Source organism: Exophiala dermatitidis (assembly GCF_000230625.1).
Source record: "Exophiala dermatitidis NIH/UT8656 unplaced genomic scaffold supercont1.6, whole genome shotgun sequence".
NCBI lineage: Eukaryota > Fungi > Ascomycota > Eurotiomycetes > Chaetothyriales > Herpotrichiellaceae > Exophiala > Exophiala dermatitidis.
The window spans coordinates 2,085,916-2,100,668 of NW_008751651.1; the positions used below are offsets into that span (position 1 = coordinate 2,085,916).

Sequence of the window (14,753 nt, forward strand, 5' to 3'; positions counted from 1 at the left end):
ATATACCAATATTGGTGTTTCGAACAAATTGGGGGAACTGGAAACACAACAGAGTCGACAACGCATCGCCGTCCCAGTCTTCTCGAAGAGACTTATGATACGGACCGGTTTACACCTACAGTACTGCTCTCAGCAATAAAGAGAGCAAGAAGCCCCCTAGTAGTGTGGCTCCATCCCGGATTTGAGCTCAGCTTACCGCCTTCTGCGTCCTGTCCAGACCCACTCCCGATCCAATCCTCGAGCAGCTGTTGACGATTGATCAATCAATCAATCGATCAATCTGTCGTTCCTCCCGGCGACTGCCTCCTCGAATGGCACTCAACCCCACCCGCCAGGCGTCTCCGTCCCCATATCAGATGGCCGAACACCACTTCGGAACCAGACGCGGGTCCATCGGAGCTGATATCATTACGCATGACAGTGGCCTGGCTGGCTGGCCGCTTCTCGAGCAAATGAACCCTAGTCAAAAAATGTACCGGTTCAGCGGTCCATACATTGTAAATGCCTTTAATGGCTATAGTCTGGATAAGGTATGTAAGTATTTTACAACAGTCGCGGTAAATCGCATAACGATGGTGTACCGATACTACTGTACTACTACTTGAGGAAACGAGAGTGATGCTTGGAAGATATAGAGTACGAGTAAAGTGATTCAAAGACTTTCAAACCCAGCGGCCACGCGCACTGAACATTACTATCACGGTCATTTCCTTATTCAAACATCATTCATTAATTCTAATCTAATCATACTTTTCCATTCCATTTCATAGAAGCTATTCTTCTTCAGGCTTCTTTTGCTGCAGTAAGGGGTATCATTTCATCTGGCTCATAGCAGAATAGGCGTCGCTCGCTTGATTCAACTCAAGCCAAGTCCTCGCAAGACATCTTTACACAGAACTTTGCAAGTCCTTTACGGCACCCTTCTTGCCCTTCTTCTTGCCCTTGCGCTTCTTGTTCCCACCTGCACCTGTCTTTTCATTTTCGGCTTTGGCAGAGTCGTTGACAGTCTTGTTCTCGTCCACATGAGGAGAATATCCATCGCCAGCCTCGGTCTCGCTGCTTTCCGCAGACAGCGGTACTGGCACCGGAAGCGGATCCGGATGCTGTAGTAGTAGGCCTTCACTGAGCAATTTGGCGCGACATTCGTCGAGGATCTGTTTTGCTTTCTGCTCGTCCCAGTTCTTGCTGCGGGTGCTGGAGCCGAATATGTCGTGGTAGAGGATATCCCGGGGTTCGTCGTCGTTATGTGGTTGTCGTGTTGACACGGGTTTGATCGTGTTCTTGTTCGCCGCACTAGCCGACAATGGCCCAGAACCTGCACTCTGTCGTTGTCCAGTTGCTCCCCCTGCGCGTCCCCTCCGACGCCTGGCGATACTGGGCGGTACCTTTTTCGCAGGTCCTGCTTCAATGACAGCACCCTCAAGATCTTCGGCATCCAGTTCCCCATTCGCCACCATCTCCTGCAACTTTTTCTGGGCGGAAATCTGCATCATGGCATCACGATGCTCTTCCTTTAGACCTTCCATCAACAGCTCCTGAGTGGCCTTCTCCTCTTCAAGGCGACGAATAGTCTCATTCAGCTGAGCCAATTGTGTCTTTTCCAAAAATTCAACCCGTTCCATAAGACTGGCAGTAAGTGCCTTTTCTTCCTGATATTTGACAGTAAGACTGCGTGCCATTTCCTCGAACTTTGCACTTCGCTTCTCAAGACGCGCTTTCTCCTTTTCAAGTTCAGGAACATGGCCTTTGGCGACAATATCATGCTGCTGTTCCAGCTGCTGCAATCTCTCCGTGGCGATGCGGCTTTCTTCCATGGCTCGTTCGGCCTTTTTAGTCGCTTCAGAGGCTTTATCCACGGCTCGTTCGACCACCTCTTCGAAATACACTCTTTGGCTTTCAAGCTGGCTGGTCAATAGGTGCGTATATTCGAGAGCAATGTTGTCCATCTTGGCCATTTCGACATCTTCTTGTCCTTGGAGGGCCGTGCGTTCCCGTCGTCTGCCGGGCAGTTCGACCAGCTTCTCGCCCGGCTTGGCTGCGTCTTGAATGATGCGATGCACGTAGGCGTCTCCTGCATAGTCCCAAACTCGTTTACTTTCGAGATCCATGCTGAACGTATGTCCGCTTTCTTCGAAATGTGCATATGCATGCTTGCCTTCGTATCGTCCACACCCGATTTTGCCACAGATGAGACATTGCCAGAGACTCGTCTCAACATGACATACTTCGCACTCCAGGGGCCCGTCATTGTCTCCGTGCTCGCCTGGGTTTTTGTTTTTTGATTTGGATGAACCAAGCCGAGACGAGAAGTCGTCGTGGGTGTACCTGCAGACCGGACAACCACCGCCAGACCACTTTTCCAAACATGTGCAATGGAACACATGCTGGCAAGGAATGGTCAACAGGCCCGTGGTTTCGTCCATCCGCTCAAGGCATACCGGACACGTAGGCAATTCAACCAGTGAGGATGTTCTTGGAGCCAATGGTTTTGTGGTTGTTGAGGCCGGGGTGAAAGGGTCGTTATTCATACGCGGGTAGCTGATTACCGACGATCCGTCATCATTATGTCCTGGAGATGTTGGAGTTGTTTGCATCAATTCGACTGATTTCAAAAAAACGACATGGCATGTCTCCGGTTCCATGCTGTTGAACACTTTCCCGTTCCATTCGTGTTGCCACTCTTTCGCCTTCTTGCCATGTTTGAACTTCATCAGAACCATGTACCGGTTGGCACGCGCCGTGCGGACCATCCGAAAATGGCTGACCTCGCTTCTGGTATCGGCACCGACCCACGACAGGAAATCCGACGGTGTCATGTACGAGGGCACGGCCAGGATACATAGGGTTGTGCATTCTTCGTCCTTGGGTGGTGGATGAGGTTTGGTTGCGGGAGGATTGCGAGACCCGTCGCTCCATAGATCACTCGTTCGATATGCGGCTACAGAGTCCTTGTAGAGCCCCGACGTCTCTTCGCTGTCTCGATAAAGATGAACGATCCCCCATCCTTGCGCACCGCCGCCGTTTCCGCTTCCTTCCAGAGGTTCATAGCGGCCCTTCACATGATGTCCTGATATTGCGCTTCCAATTCCCTTGCCAATGATGTTATCTTTTGACCCTTCTTGGTTCACACCGCCACCACCGCCGCCAGAGTTGGCCGACATATCGACGCCCTCGATGCAGATGTTGTCAAGCCGATGATCGTGGGGAGCCGAGTGAGGTAGTCTGGCAGAGGAGGTTTCGTAGCGGGCGGGGTTCGTAGTATGGTCTTTCTTCTGCTCGGGCGCAAAGTCTCTCGATCGCCGCCTGGGCCCGGAGTTCGTGAACGGCCTGAGTGCTTTGAAGAATGAAGATAGATTTGGTGGTTGAAGTTGGCTGGACTCGTTCAGCGTTGGTGATGAGCCTGGAAAGAGTTCAATACCAACGTGAAAGAAATAATCAGGCATTTCGCCTAGGCATCAGGTCAAAAACAAAAGGCAAACTTGAATGGTAATGTAAAGAGAAAAAGAAAGCGGACGGGCATGGAGTTGCGGATGAAAGTTGAGCGGCGCATTCACACAAACTTCAAGTCGCCGTCAGTCTGGTCGCGTCTGCGGCGCGGTGACAGCCTGCGTCATATACCGAGGCCTCCAGACCCACCAACAGAGACAGCAATTCGATCGTGTTTTCGTTCTCGTGTTGGAACGAGTAGTGTATTATTACGGATACAAGGAATGTACATAAGGTGGAGAAGAACATATATTCATCAAGTTCTTAGCACTTCTCTAAGCAGTATGCTTGGCACTAAGTGGCCAACTCGAAGGCTATCATGTCGTTCGAATTCAAGTTGCTAGCAATGTCATAATAACCCCAGGCAGAATGCCCATCCCGTTAAACTCATGAAAAGACTGAACAGAACCGCATGCCGAACATCATCTACTGACCACCACGGAGTCTGAGCACCAAGTGCAAAGTGCTCTCCTTCTGAATATTGTAGTCAGAGAGAGTGCGACCATCCTCCAATTGCTTGCCGGCAAAGATCAATCGCTGCTGGTCGGGTGGGATACCCTCCTTATCTTGGATCTTTGACTTTACATTGTCGATAGTGTCCGAGGATTCGACTTCCAGAGTAATGGTCTTTCCAGTCAACGTCTTGACAAAAATCTGCATACCACCTCGGAGTCTCAGCACAAGATGGAGCGTGGATTCTTTCTGAATATTGTAGTCCGAGAGTGTTCTGCCGTCTTCAAGTTGCTTGCCAGCAAAGATCAATCGCTGTTGGTCCGGTGGGATTCCTTCCTTGTCTTGGATCTTTGATTTCACATTGTCGATGGTGTCTGAGGATTCGACTTCGAGTGTAATAGTCTTGCCCGTCAGGGTCTTGACGAAAATCTGCATACCACCACGCAGGCGCAGGACAAGATGGAGGGTGGATTCTTTCTGGATGTTGTAGTCGCTCAGGGTGCGACCGTCCTCAAGTTGCTTGCCAGCAAAAATGAGACGTTGCTGGTCAGGCGGAATTCCTTCCTTATCCTGGATCTTGGACTTGACGTTGTCGATAGTGTCGCTAGACTCCACCTCAAGGGTGATAGTCTTGCCAGTGAGAGTCTTGACGAAGATTTGCATACCGCCACGAAGACGGAGGACCAAGTGAAGAGTCGACTCTTTTTGGATGTTGTAGTCGCTTAGGGTGCGGCCATCCTCAAGTTGCTTGCCGGCGAAGATAAGACGTTGCTGATCAGGGGGAATGCCTTCCTTGTCCTGAATCTTGGACTTGACGTTGTCGATGGTATCGCTCGACTCAACCTCGAGGGTGATGGTCTTTCCGGTGACTGCGAACTGAGGTTAGCATCTTGATCCAAGAGGCGGGAGATAAGCGCGGGGTCAAACTTACGGGTCTTGACGAAGATCTGCATGATTGCGGTTGTGAGGAATGAAACGGTTGAAGTTGTAAGTAGATGAGATGATAGAGAGTCAAAGGAGAGAGAATCTCAAGGTTGTTTGGGAGAGAAGAAGTGGTGATAAGAAGGAAGGAGAGTGTTGACGGACGTTGGGGAAGCGCCTTAAGTAGGAGGCGGCAGGAGCGACAACGCAGGTGGCAAGCGCAGTCTGAGGTGGCAGTGACCGCGCCTTGCCGTATGCGGACTAGCGGCTGATGATGTATTGGTAATGGAGAAGCCGGTCGAAGCCTCCACCAGCTTGTGGCCAGGCAACTTCAATAAATCAATCCCCGGCACTGCGGCCACTTCAGCCACAGCTTTTCACCCGCCGCTTATCATTCACTACTGTCGGGCAAGAGATGTTTGCTTGAAGGGTGCGCAGAGTTTTCTAGGCAATTAGTATTATTCGCCGGATGAGTCAATCGCTGTTTCATGACAGTAGCCGGGATGATGCCTTACTTCGCCGCTCACATGACTAGTTGTATCTCCCCCACGTCGGACTTTCCCTCCGAGCTTTGTGCCGAGGGCGCTTATACAACTGAGTACCTTAATAATTGCTTTGCATGGCGTTGTCACCTATCAGCCATCAGCATGCGATCCGGTTGCCCAGCAGAATTGCGCGAGACGGTCCTTATACGTTTGTCTGATACTCCCATGAGAGAAGTGCCTGATGCTGAAACAGCCCACTTCGCTTGCGGTTCAGGTACCTGGCTGAGGTCCAGATACAGTCTCTTGGTGCCTCCGGCTTTGTCCGCCCCTCCCCCGTAAAATCCACCCAATGACGTCGCGTTCGGTCGCAGATTAAAAACATTGCGTCCGCCCGGCAAATCCACCACTCATTATTCTCCAGCTTGAAGTGCTGTAGTGACAGCCCCGTGTTCGCCTGCTATTGCTTGTCTGGGTAAACCAATTCCGCGCCACAATCCTGGGAAAAGGCCAACTCGCCGAGTTCTGCTGAACGGTGCAGCTATGACATTGTTCGATTCTTGTGCCTAAGTGATCGTGGCCTCCAATGTCTCTCGTATACGGTCAGTCACTTTCAATCAGGTCTCGCCGATGCTCAAGATTCCAAACCGAAACATCCTCGTGGACGCCCTTCAAAGTTCATTCTTTTCTCTCAGAGTAGGCCTATCACGGACCATTCTTTATTGTACTGTACCACCACCCTGTCTGTATGTCTGTCCGAGAGCCTGGCGTCAGAGTACCCAGTCTCACCCTGGGATGCTCATGGAGTATGAATTACTTGCACAGAGGTCTCTGATGAACTGACACCTGAAGTTCTTTTCTGGTTGGGGCATCCGTATCCCGTCCTTGATTTGTCGGCCAATGCGCGCATGTGGTAGGTATGTGGTAGGTCATCTACGATACTGCGTTGAGTAAGTCACTTATTCCCGCGGTTACACATAGCTGAGTTGACACTCGGATCGGTTCTGCGAGCTTTCTGTTGGTTGTCGGTGCCAGCAGTATGCAACGGAACAGAGGGGCCGATGATTCAGCACTACCCGGAACTTTAACACTTGTTCAAGGTTGCCTTGCCATGGGGATTTAAGGGCCCATGTGCGATGGACGGTCCTCCCTCAGCCATGACCAATGTACTTGGTTGAGCAGTCAGCGTTGCTGCTCGCTCAGGGTGTTCTTTCATCTTTGTTGACCAATTAAGTGGTTTGGATCTCATGCTCAGGAGTGGCGCAAGCTCCATATAATCTGTCTTCGATGTGAAAAGACTGCGGCTCGGTGAGCACCGGAGAAGACGACAATTGTTTGCTCTCAACTGTCCTTGTTCGTAACAATGCCCAGCATGGCGATACTGTCATGCCTTGATATGCTCGATCCAATGGCTGTGGCAAGAGCCCCATGCCTACGAAGAGAGACTCATTCAGGCTTGACAACCACAACAGCCTAATACTAGAGTGGACAGATTTTCCAGAGCACTACTACAGAACCAGCATGCACTCGGTCATTTCACCAAACGAAGCCCGCGTCAGCATTCTATCATCGTCTCCTCCTTCTTCTGGTGCATATTATGCTTCGCGGCTGGCGTGCCCGGGTGGGGGACCAGAACTGCTTCATGAACATTATATCTGTCGTTCTATAGCAGAGGCCAAATCACTAGTGATTGAAGCCTGAAAAATGTTGACCCTGCTGGGGGACTGATCCAGGCAACAAAGAGCCAGTATGAACGTCTTGATTTCAGCCTTGCAGGCCTATACTATAGATTGCGCTATATGCATCGTCATGCAATCGCACATCTCGCCTAGTTGTAGTGCAATTGGTCGAGTCGCTTAGTCAGCTACGGGGGCCTGTAGGCGGTCTGGTTGGCTGTAATCTCGGGATTTGGCATTTACAAACCTCCGCAGCCTGGAGTTCATGTCCAACAACTTGAACTCCGATGCACCACTGCAAATGACAACCTTCCCGATCGATCTTCTAAGGGCCCAATAACCTTTGCCTTTGACATACCTCCTAAACCGTGGTTTCGAGCTTGGCCTATTCCCCGGTGCGGCTTATCATTCTGGTGACTGTATGAAGCCAGTGCTGTGGGTTGTTGGTAGAGCGCCAAAAGCCTCGAAACTGATCGGTAATCAAGTGCGTCATCAAACAAAAGTCATGCCCCGGGTCAGATAGTGATACAGAGACCACGGGCATCCATCCGCCTTGCTGGGCCGCGCTATCTATCTCGAAATAGTTTTCAAAATACGAAGGGCGAGAATGTCAGGCGACCCGATCGAGATGGACACCAAAGCGTCCCTCCAACAACTCCGCTCGCCTGAAACCCTGTCTGCCCTTCAGGACGTCCAGCGACGTGACTCGCAGAACATGAGCGAATCTCCGGACAGCGCTGGGGAAGAGGAAGTGTCCGGCCTAGACACTGGCAGGCCGAAGCGCGCAAAGCGATCGCGCGCTTGTGTGGCGTGTCGAAACATGAAGATTCGATGTCTTCCAGTCGAAGGACAGCAGGCCTGTAGCAGTTGCGCCAAAGTCAACCGGCAATGTATCATGCCAGGACCGCCTCGAAAACGGCAAAAAACCGTTCACAAGGTGGCCGAGCTGGAGAAGAAAATCAATGCATTGACCGACGCCCTGCTGGCGAAAGGACAACAATCCTCAGAACCGTCGTCCACGCACGAGTCGCCCGATAAAGACCACCAATCGACGAGCGCCAGCACTGATCCTCCCAGGACCGAAGCGACTACGAATACCAGTTTGGAGTACGACCATCAGGTGATGGAGAAAGTCTTGCCTAAAACGCCCGAATTCGAGAGAGCCTGCAATGCCCTGGAGTCCACAGAGCCGCCTGCCCGTGAAACCTATGTGGACGTGATTGAGCGTGGTATCCTCAGCTTCGAGGCTGCCACAGCAATGTTCAACTACTGGGTGCACAAAATCGCGAGTATCTGTCCGCTCGTCCTCTTTCCCCCAGGAACGGAAGTGCAGGATATTCGAGCACGACGTCCGATGTCATTCCTGGCCTTGCTGACGGTCGTGAGCCCGCTGATCGAGCCTTCTGTTCAGCCGGCACTGTCCGTTGAACTCAACCGACAACTATCGGAAAGAGTGCTTTTCCATGGAGACAAGTCGTTGGACCTTACACAAGCAATGCTTGTCCATGCGCAGTACTATCTCCGACCTCGGGGCGCGAGAGACCTTGCCTTCAATCAGTATATTCATTCCGCGATTGTCATGTCCCTGGATTTAGGTATAGGCAAGAGATCCAAGATTGACCGGACACGGAGCCCTGCTGAGAGGACAGAACTGGCACGAACATGGTTGGGTTGCTACATTTCGGCCATTGCGTAAGTGCTTGACAATTTATGACAAAGCTTTGCTGATCAGATGACACCAAGTGTCTCGACCATACTTCGACTTCCAGCATTCATCAAGTTCAACTCGCGCATTGAAGAATGTCTAGAAATCCTAGCAAACAGTCCCTATTCCCTGCCCAGCGACAAATGGCTTTGCTCACTCGTACGACTCCTCCATCTTGCCGAAGAAGTCTCTGTCGTATTTAACATGGACGATCCTGGAGCCGAGTTAAACTTTACCGAAGCCAGAACTCAACATCAGCTCAAATATTTCCAACGTCAACTCAAGCTCTGGGAGAAGTCTGTCGATGCCGACATGGATCCTTGTAAGTCGAAGCTGTCCAGAAATAGTGTACTCACGCTTACTCATGCATTTTTCAGTAATCATACAACATCAAAAGGCCTGGCTCACGCTCTACATCCACGAAATCGCCATCCACGCCGACCATAACGTCGATGACTTCCGGCCAGGAGCACCGTACAATGACCACCGCAAAGGACCGGAACTCATCAGTTCCAGCCACGTCGAAGCCCTAACGACTCTATTCGAAGCCAGCCACCAAGTTCTCGACACCTGGCTTGCCCTTGATGTTCCTTGCGCGCGTTGCCTGCCTAACATGTACTTGGTCCGCAACGCGTATGCCATGGTGGTCTTGATCAAACTGCACTGGATCGTGCATGCCCCGGGTTCCGAACTTGAATCGGTGTTCCCCACGGATTTCCGAACCGAACACTATCTCGATGCCGTCATCAATCGACTGGCGGAGGTGTCGGCGGGCGGCCACAGTCCCTTTGCCGAGGCGTTTGGGTTCGTGTTCAAAAAACTCAAGACCTGGCATCAACATCGCGGAGGACAGTTGTCGGACGATGAAATGGGGGGCGAAAACGAGTTGCGACGGAGGCAGGCTTCCACCATGCTGCAGAATGATACCACAACAATCATTCACTCGGCCAAGGATGGTACTCTTCATTCAAGGAATGCGCCTTCCACGTTGCCCTATACCACCATGCCTGCCATCATGCCTGGGCAATGGTCAGCGTCGGACAAATTGGGATCCAATCTGAACGCTGCTTACGATGCCGCGAGCTACGGAAACACGAATTGGGATCAGTTTAATTTTACCTCGGAAGAGATGGATTTGTTTGATGTGTACATGAACAACAACGGATGGATGGGATATCTTCTTTAGAAGCCTAAAAAGTCAAATGTGCAATTTATATACCCATTCGACAAGGCTTCGACGTCCATTTGATATACCCATTCGACAATGGTTCGACGTGCAATTTGGGCAGTCAGAGCGAAGCGAAACGACCAGCTGCAGGACCCTTCTTACGTTGATGCCTTGGATTGGACGTTCAAAAACTGCAAACATTGGAAACGGAACAAAATGGCGCTACATGGGAATTCAGCACCATCCGATGACACCTTCTCCGAGGATCCTTCTGTTCCGTCTGTCGCAGATGGAAACAGTCCTTCCGACAATTCCATCACCTCCCACGCCGAGATTCAGTCGGAGATCTCCAGTGGTCGAAGTGGCTACCGGGTTGATGAAGAATGAATGCATGATGGGATTGGAAGATGCCACAGCAGCATCTGATTCTGCTTCTGAGTCCGAAGACGAATAAAATCCCGATAGCGGTTGTCCGAATTTACTAGTGGCCTGAAGTCAGCACCGGCATACTGCATGATATGTTTCACATATCGGGCGGGCGGTGTAAGTAGGGGAAAGTGTGGAGATGAATGCGGCTAGCCCCGAAGCGACGTCTACTTAGTCTCATATCTTGAGCTCTTGTGGGAAAGCCCGGCCAATCCCAGACAGTAAGAGAAGAGGGAAGGAAAGGGAAACTTACTGGATCCTGACGTTCAGCAACGGATCCCTCCCAATTGAATTACCAACGCTGTTGGCGTCCTGCACAGTCAAAGTCGACGTCGTGGCCCCCGGAAACCGGTTCGACAGTCTCAGTCTGGCTTGGAAGGTTGATTGTCTGGTGTACGGATGGATGATGGCGATCAAGTCGCCTGATTCGGGTGCCGGAGGGAGATGGGAGTCGCCGCACATGATCAATGTCTGTCTGGCTGATGGTTTACTCAGAAGTGGGTGGGTGATTCGTGGATTGAGTTGCGGAGACAAGAGGTGTGCAGGTTGAGTTCGTCGGCTGGTGGTACGAAGGAACGCTCTCTGGCTGGCTGGCTGGTTGTTTGGAACGTTGTACTGGTACTGGCTCGAGTGAGGGTTTGTGCTGGAGTAGCAGGCAGTAAAACAGACACCAAGCTTAGGTAGGGCTGTTGTTCTGTTCTGTTGTGTTCTGTTTGCGTTTCTACCGTTCGTGTCGGCTTCCTCTCTGACTCGTGTCTGTCTCTTCTCTCGTCCCAGAGAGTCTTGGAGGATTCGGCGATCGATAGTGGTAGACAAGAGGAGGGAGGTAGGTAGGTGAGGGAAATGGAATGAATGAACAACACTGGCAGTATAACTAGGGTATTTTGGTATAGTGTACCAGCACCAAGCGTGTCTGTGTATGTATAAAGTGTACCTAGGTAATGGAATGAACCTGTGGTCTCTTGGAGTGAGGACAAGGCAGTGGCAGTGGCAGGTTGGATAGGTAACTAGGGATTGGATGTTCAAGTCATGTCATATAAGGTCCTCAAAATCGAAGTCGTGATACTAGTATATATACGCGCTGCACTCCTACCCATTGTAGTACCATTACCTACCAACCCACATACAAAGGTGCTCGACCGCTAATATGTGCTCATTGCCCAATATACAGACAGGATTGTTTTCGCTGCCTTGAATCAGGAGGTGTGCACACTGCAGTACAATTACCATAACCTGCTCAATTCTGTATCGATGCGCGGTCGCAGCGATGCAGTGCAGTGGTGGAACCAACTATGAAATGAATCCTGAGCATGTTTCGCCTATATTATCGTATCAGGTATTGTATTAAAGTACCAGAGATATGGGAGTAGGTACTCGATCATTACGAGTAGTAATATGAGCATGAGCATGTTTTGTTGTTTGTTGTTTGTTGTTGTGTTGAGCAAGTTCAGTTGAGCAAGTTATCCACCTGCCATCTGCAGTGCACCTCAGCTACACTGTATGGCTGGGCACTGACATCCGAGTCCGAGACCGACACTTCAGGATTATAACCACCGCCCTTCAAGTTCAAGTTTCACAACAATTATCATACTAGTACTGTATATACTCCGAGTCGGCATTAATATTACTATGATAGCAGTCTACGCTGTTGCTGCACCCTTCATGTCAACACCCCCCTACTATACTAACCGATCATCACTTCGAGATACCACTATAATGATTGATCCAGTTAAAGATTTCTCGATGCCACACCAGACTGTTCTCGCGGTTCTGGACCCTAATCCTCAAAGTCAGTATGCGCGGGCACACCCAGTATCACAGTGAATAGTACTCACCAATGGTTCTCATCGGGGAAATTCAAGAATTTGCTAGGGACGCCTCTCTCCTGCAGGATATTGAACAGCATGATCCCCTCAGACACAGGCAACCGATAGTCAAGACTGCTGTGGATGACGAAATGCGGTGTAGAGAAATTGCGGGCGTGGTTGATGGGGTTCCAGCGGTCGTAGTTGTCGCGGTTGTCCCAGAGGGTGCCGTTGAACTCGTGTTGCGAAAACCACAACTCCTCCGTGTTGTACATGCCCAAAAGGTTGGCCGGACCATCGTGCGTGACGAGGGCTTTGAACTTTCTTCCCAGATCGTGCCCCTGGATCCAATTGGTCATGTAGCCTCCATACGAGGCTCCAGCTTCGATTCCCCTGTCAGTGTCGATATAGCTGAAATTCTTGTTGACGTTTTCCCATACGGCCACCAGATCTTCGTATGGATATCCTCCCCATTGGTTTTGGATGGCGTTCTGGTAAGCCATGCCCCAGCCAGTGGAGCCTGTCGGATTGGGCGCAACCACCACATACCCTTGGTCAGCCCAGGTCTTGAGGTTCCATCTAGTACTCCACGCGTTGTACTGACCGCCTTGCGGCCCGCCATGGACAATGAAAGCAAGGGGATATTTTTTGCTTTTGTTGAATCCTTCGGGGAAAACCAAGAAGCTCTGGACCGGAGCAAGACTTCCTTGGGTATAAAATTCGGATACATCTTCAGGACCCAGACCAGCCAATTCGGAGTCCACTTTGTTGGCGTGGAAGAGATCGGTGACTAGATCTCCGTTTGGTGAGATGATGTAGTAATCCCGCGAAGAGTAGAGCTTCGTGTCGGACACAAGCAGGTTTCCGTTTAGCAGCACTGAGAAAGCGGATACATCACCGGCGTTTGTGATGTTTGTGGGCTTGAAGTCTGATTTCGCCGATAATGGGACCTCGAAGATGCGCTCATTTCCAACATCTGGGGCTCTTACAAATAGCGATGTGCCGTTCACCGACCATTGCAAATAATCTGGTGTACTGTCCCAGTCCTCTGCCAGAACGGTAATGTTGGGGTTGTCAGGGTTGACGTCTGCAACGTAGATTTTGTACTTGTCGGACTCGTACGAGATACCATCCATCTGGACATACGCAATTTTCGAGCCATCCGGAGAAAAGTGCGGTTGGTAAGACGCACCACGAGCATTTGGTGGAGTTGAAGCGCCCGAAAATGCATTGATAGGCACGGCCTTGGAAGACCCATTGTGGGGGACGAGATATATTTGGGAGGATGTGTAGTTCGCCAGAGGTAGGTCGACATTCTTGGTAAGGAACGCCACTGTAGCCCCGTCAGGCGAGATGTCGTAGTCACTCAGGTCGCCAAATGGTCCAACTGGGCTCTCAGCACGCGTTACATTGGAGATGCCAGAAACAAGGTTCGTCAGGTTGCCAGAAAAGGAATATTGCTTTCCCCCGGTCAAGGTACCCGAGAAGACCGCATACTTGCGCTCGCTGAGCCAAGTATCCCAGTGGCGAACGTAGATACTGTCATACAGTCGTGCCGTACTTAATGGTTGCTCGGACAAGGCCTCGTTGTATGCTGTGCCGTTCGGCCAAGCTAGACTGTTCAGGAGGAAATTCACATCTCCGGATGGTGTGACCACAGCTTTCAGACCAGAGTATGGTGTCGGTAAAGAGGCGATGAGGTATCTGCTGGAGTCAGCTGAGTCCGCATATCATGGGCAGATTGGACCCACGCCTGATCAATGGCAGTGATATCTGCCCCATATATGCTAATACCGCCGTTGTCTTCTTCATTAGTACCGTTGATGTAGAGAATGCTCGTATCATTCGGTCCGACCCAGACGATTTCGGAGATCTCAGAACCATTGTAAAGCAACGAGATTTCACCACTGGTGAGATTCAACGTGTTCCACACTGTGTGAGTCTTGTGCAAGTCCCATGAATAAGTCGTTGCACTGAATACACCAATTTCCTGGGACGATGCGTCAATGTTCTGATGCTTCAACATTTCCGTCAAAAAGCCTTACCCCGGATGGGTTGGGCAACACTTCACTCCTTCTCGGCGCAGCCAACAATTCCCTGGGCGGGTTAGTCACGATCTGATGATATACTTTTCTCTCGGATAAGAGACGTACTCCGGAGTAATTGCGCTTGCAAGAGGCAACACAGCCAAAGCTGTTCCTAAGAACTTTCGGCCCAACATTTTCACGATTTCTTACCTGGTCGAAGCTGAGGAGGAGCATCAAGAAGGTTGAGCAGTGGAACTTCATATATGACGGGCGCGCTGCAATCGACAGGGCAAGTACTACTCATGTCTTCCACCCTCGAGCTCTCCGCAGACCAGTCGTTGCGGGCCACAGCTATCCGATAGACTGAGATAGCTATGTTACATCGTGTACAACGTTGTAGGTCCCCATATCACAAGCAGCATTTGCAGTGGGACGAGAATGGGCAGACGTGACGGTTGCGTCAAGCTGGCCAAAAAGACGTCAACTCGCGTGCTCACTAGAAGTCGGTTATGCAGGATTGAAGCTGCCCAGGAACACCACTCCCAATGCATTGGGACCTGATTGCTCGGCAATGATCAAGATAACTTACCGAGCCCGGCTCTCT

At 50.9% G+C, this 14,753-nt stretch overlaps 5 protein-coding genes across 5 annotated transcripts; 1 reads left to right on the forward strand and 4 right to left on the reverse strand.

The window, feature by feature from the left end:
* Nucleotides 1-887: 887 nt before the first annotated feature.
* HMPREF1120_07586 (BRCA1-associated protein) lies at nucleotides 888-3,443 on the reverse strand (the record flags this gene model as incomplete). The annotated part of the gene is made up of 1 exon (XM_009161814.1): nucleotides 888-3,443. One exon carries the CDS (start codon nucleotides 3,441-3,443, stop codon nucleotides 888-890), a length of 2,556 nt encoding a protein of 851 aa, XP_009160062.1.
* Nucleotides 3,444-3,912: 469 nt separating this feature from the next.
* HMPREF1120_07587 (polyubiquitin) lies at nucleotides 3,913-4,892 on the reverse strand (the record flags this gene model as incomplete). The annotated part of the gene is made up of 2 exons (XM_009161815.1): nucleotides 3,913-4,808; nucleotides 4,871-4,892. 2 exons carry the CDS (start codon nucleotides 4,890-4,892, stop codon nucleotides 3,913-3,915), a joined length of 918 nt encoding a protein of 305 aa, XP_009160063.1.
* Nucleotides 4,893-7,625: 2,733 nt separating this feature from the next.
* On the forward strand, nucleotides 7,626-9,909 carry HMPREF1120_07588 (uncharacterized protein; the record flags this gene model as incomplete). The annotated part of the gene is made up of 3 exons (XM_009161816.1): nucleotides 7,626-8,710; nucleotides 8,762-9,045; nucleotides 9,101-9,909. 3 exons carry the CDS (start codon nucleotides 7,626-7,628, stop codon nucleotides 9,907-9,909), a joined length of 2,178 nt encoding a protein of 725 aa, XP_009160064.1.
* Nucleotides 9,910-10,125: 216 nt separating this feature from the next.
* Nucleotides 10,126-10,779, reverse strand: HMPREF1120_07589 (uncharacterized protein; the record flags this gene model as incomplete). The annotated part of the gene is made up of 2 exons (XM_009161817.1): nucleotides 10,126-10,372; nucleotides 10,571-10,779. 2 exons carry the CDS (start codon nucleotides 10,777-10,779, stop codon nucleotides 10,126-10,128), a joined length of 456 nt encoding a protein of 151 aa, XP_009160065.1.
* Nucleotides 10,780-12,012: 1,233 nt separating this feature from the next.
* On the reverse strand, nucleotides 12,013-14,343 carry HMPREF1120_07590 (dipeptidyl aminopeptidase; the record flags this gene model as incomplete). Its single annotated transcript, XM_009161818.1, has 5 exons — nucleotides 12,013-12,094; nucleotides 12,153-13,826; nucleotides 13,874-14,112; nucleotides 14,168-14,219; nucleotides 14,276-14,343. The coding sequence occupies 5 exons, from the start codon at nucleotides 14,341-14,343 to the stop codon at nucleotides 12,013-12,015; spliced, it is 2,115 nt and encodes a 704-aa protein (XP_009160066.1).
* Nucleotides 14,344-14,753: the final 410 nt, after the last annotated feature.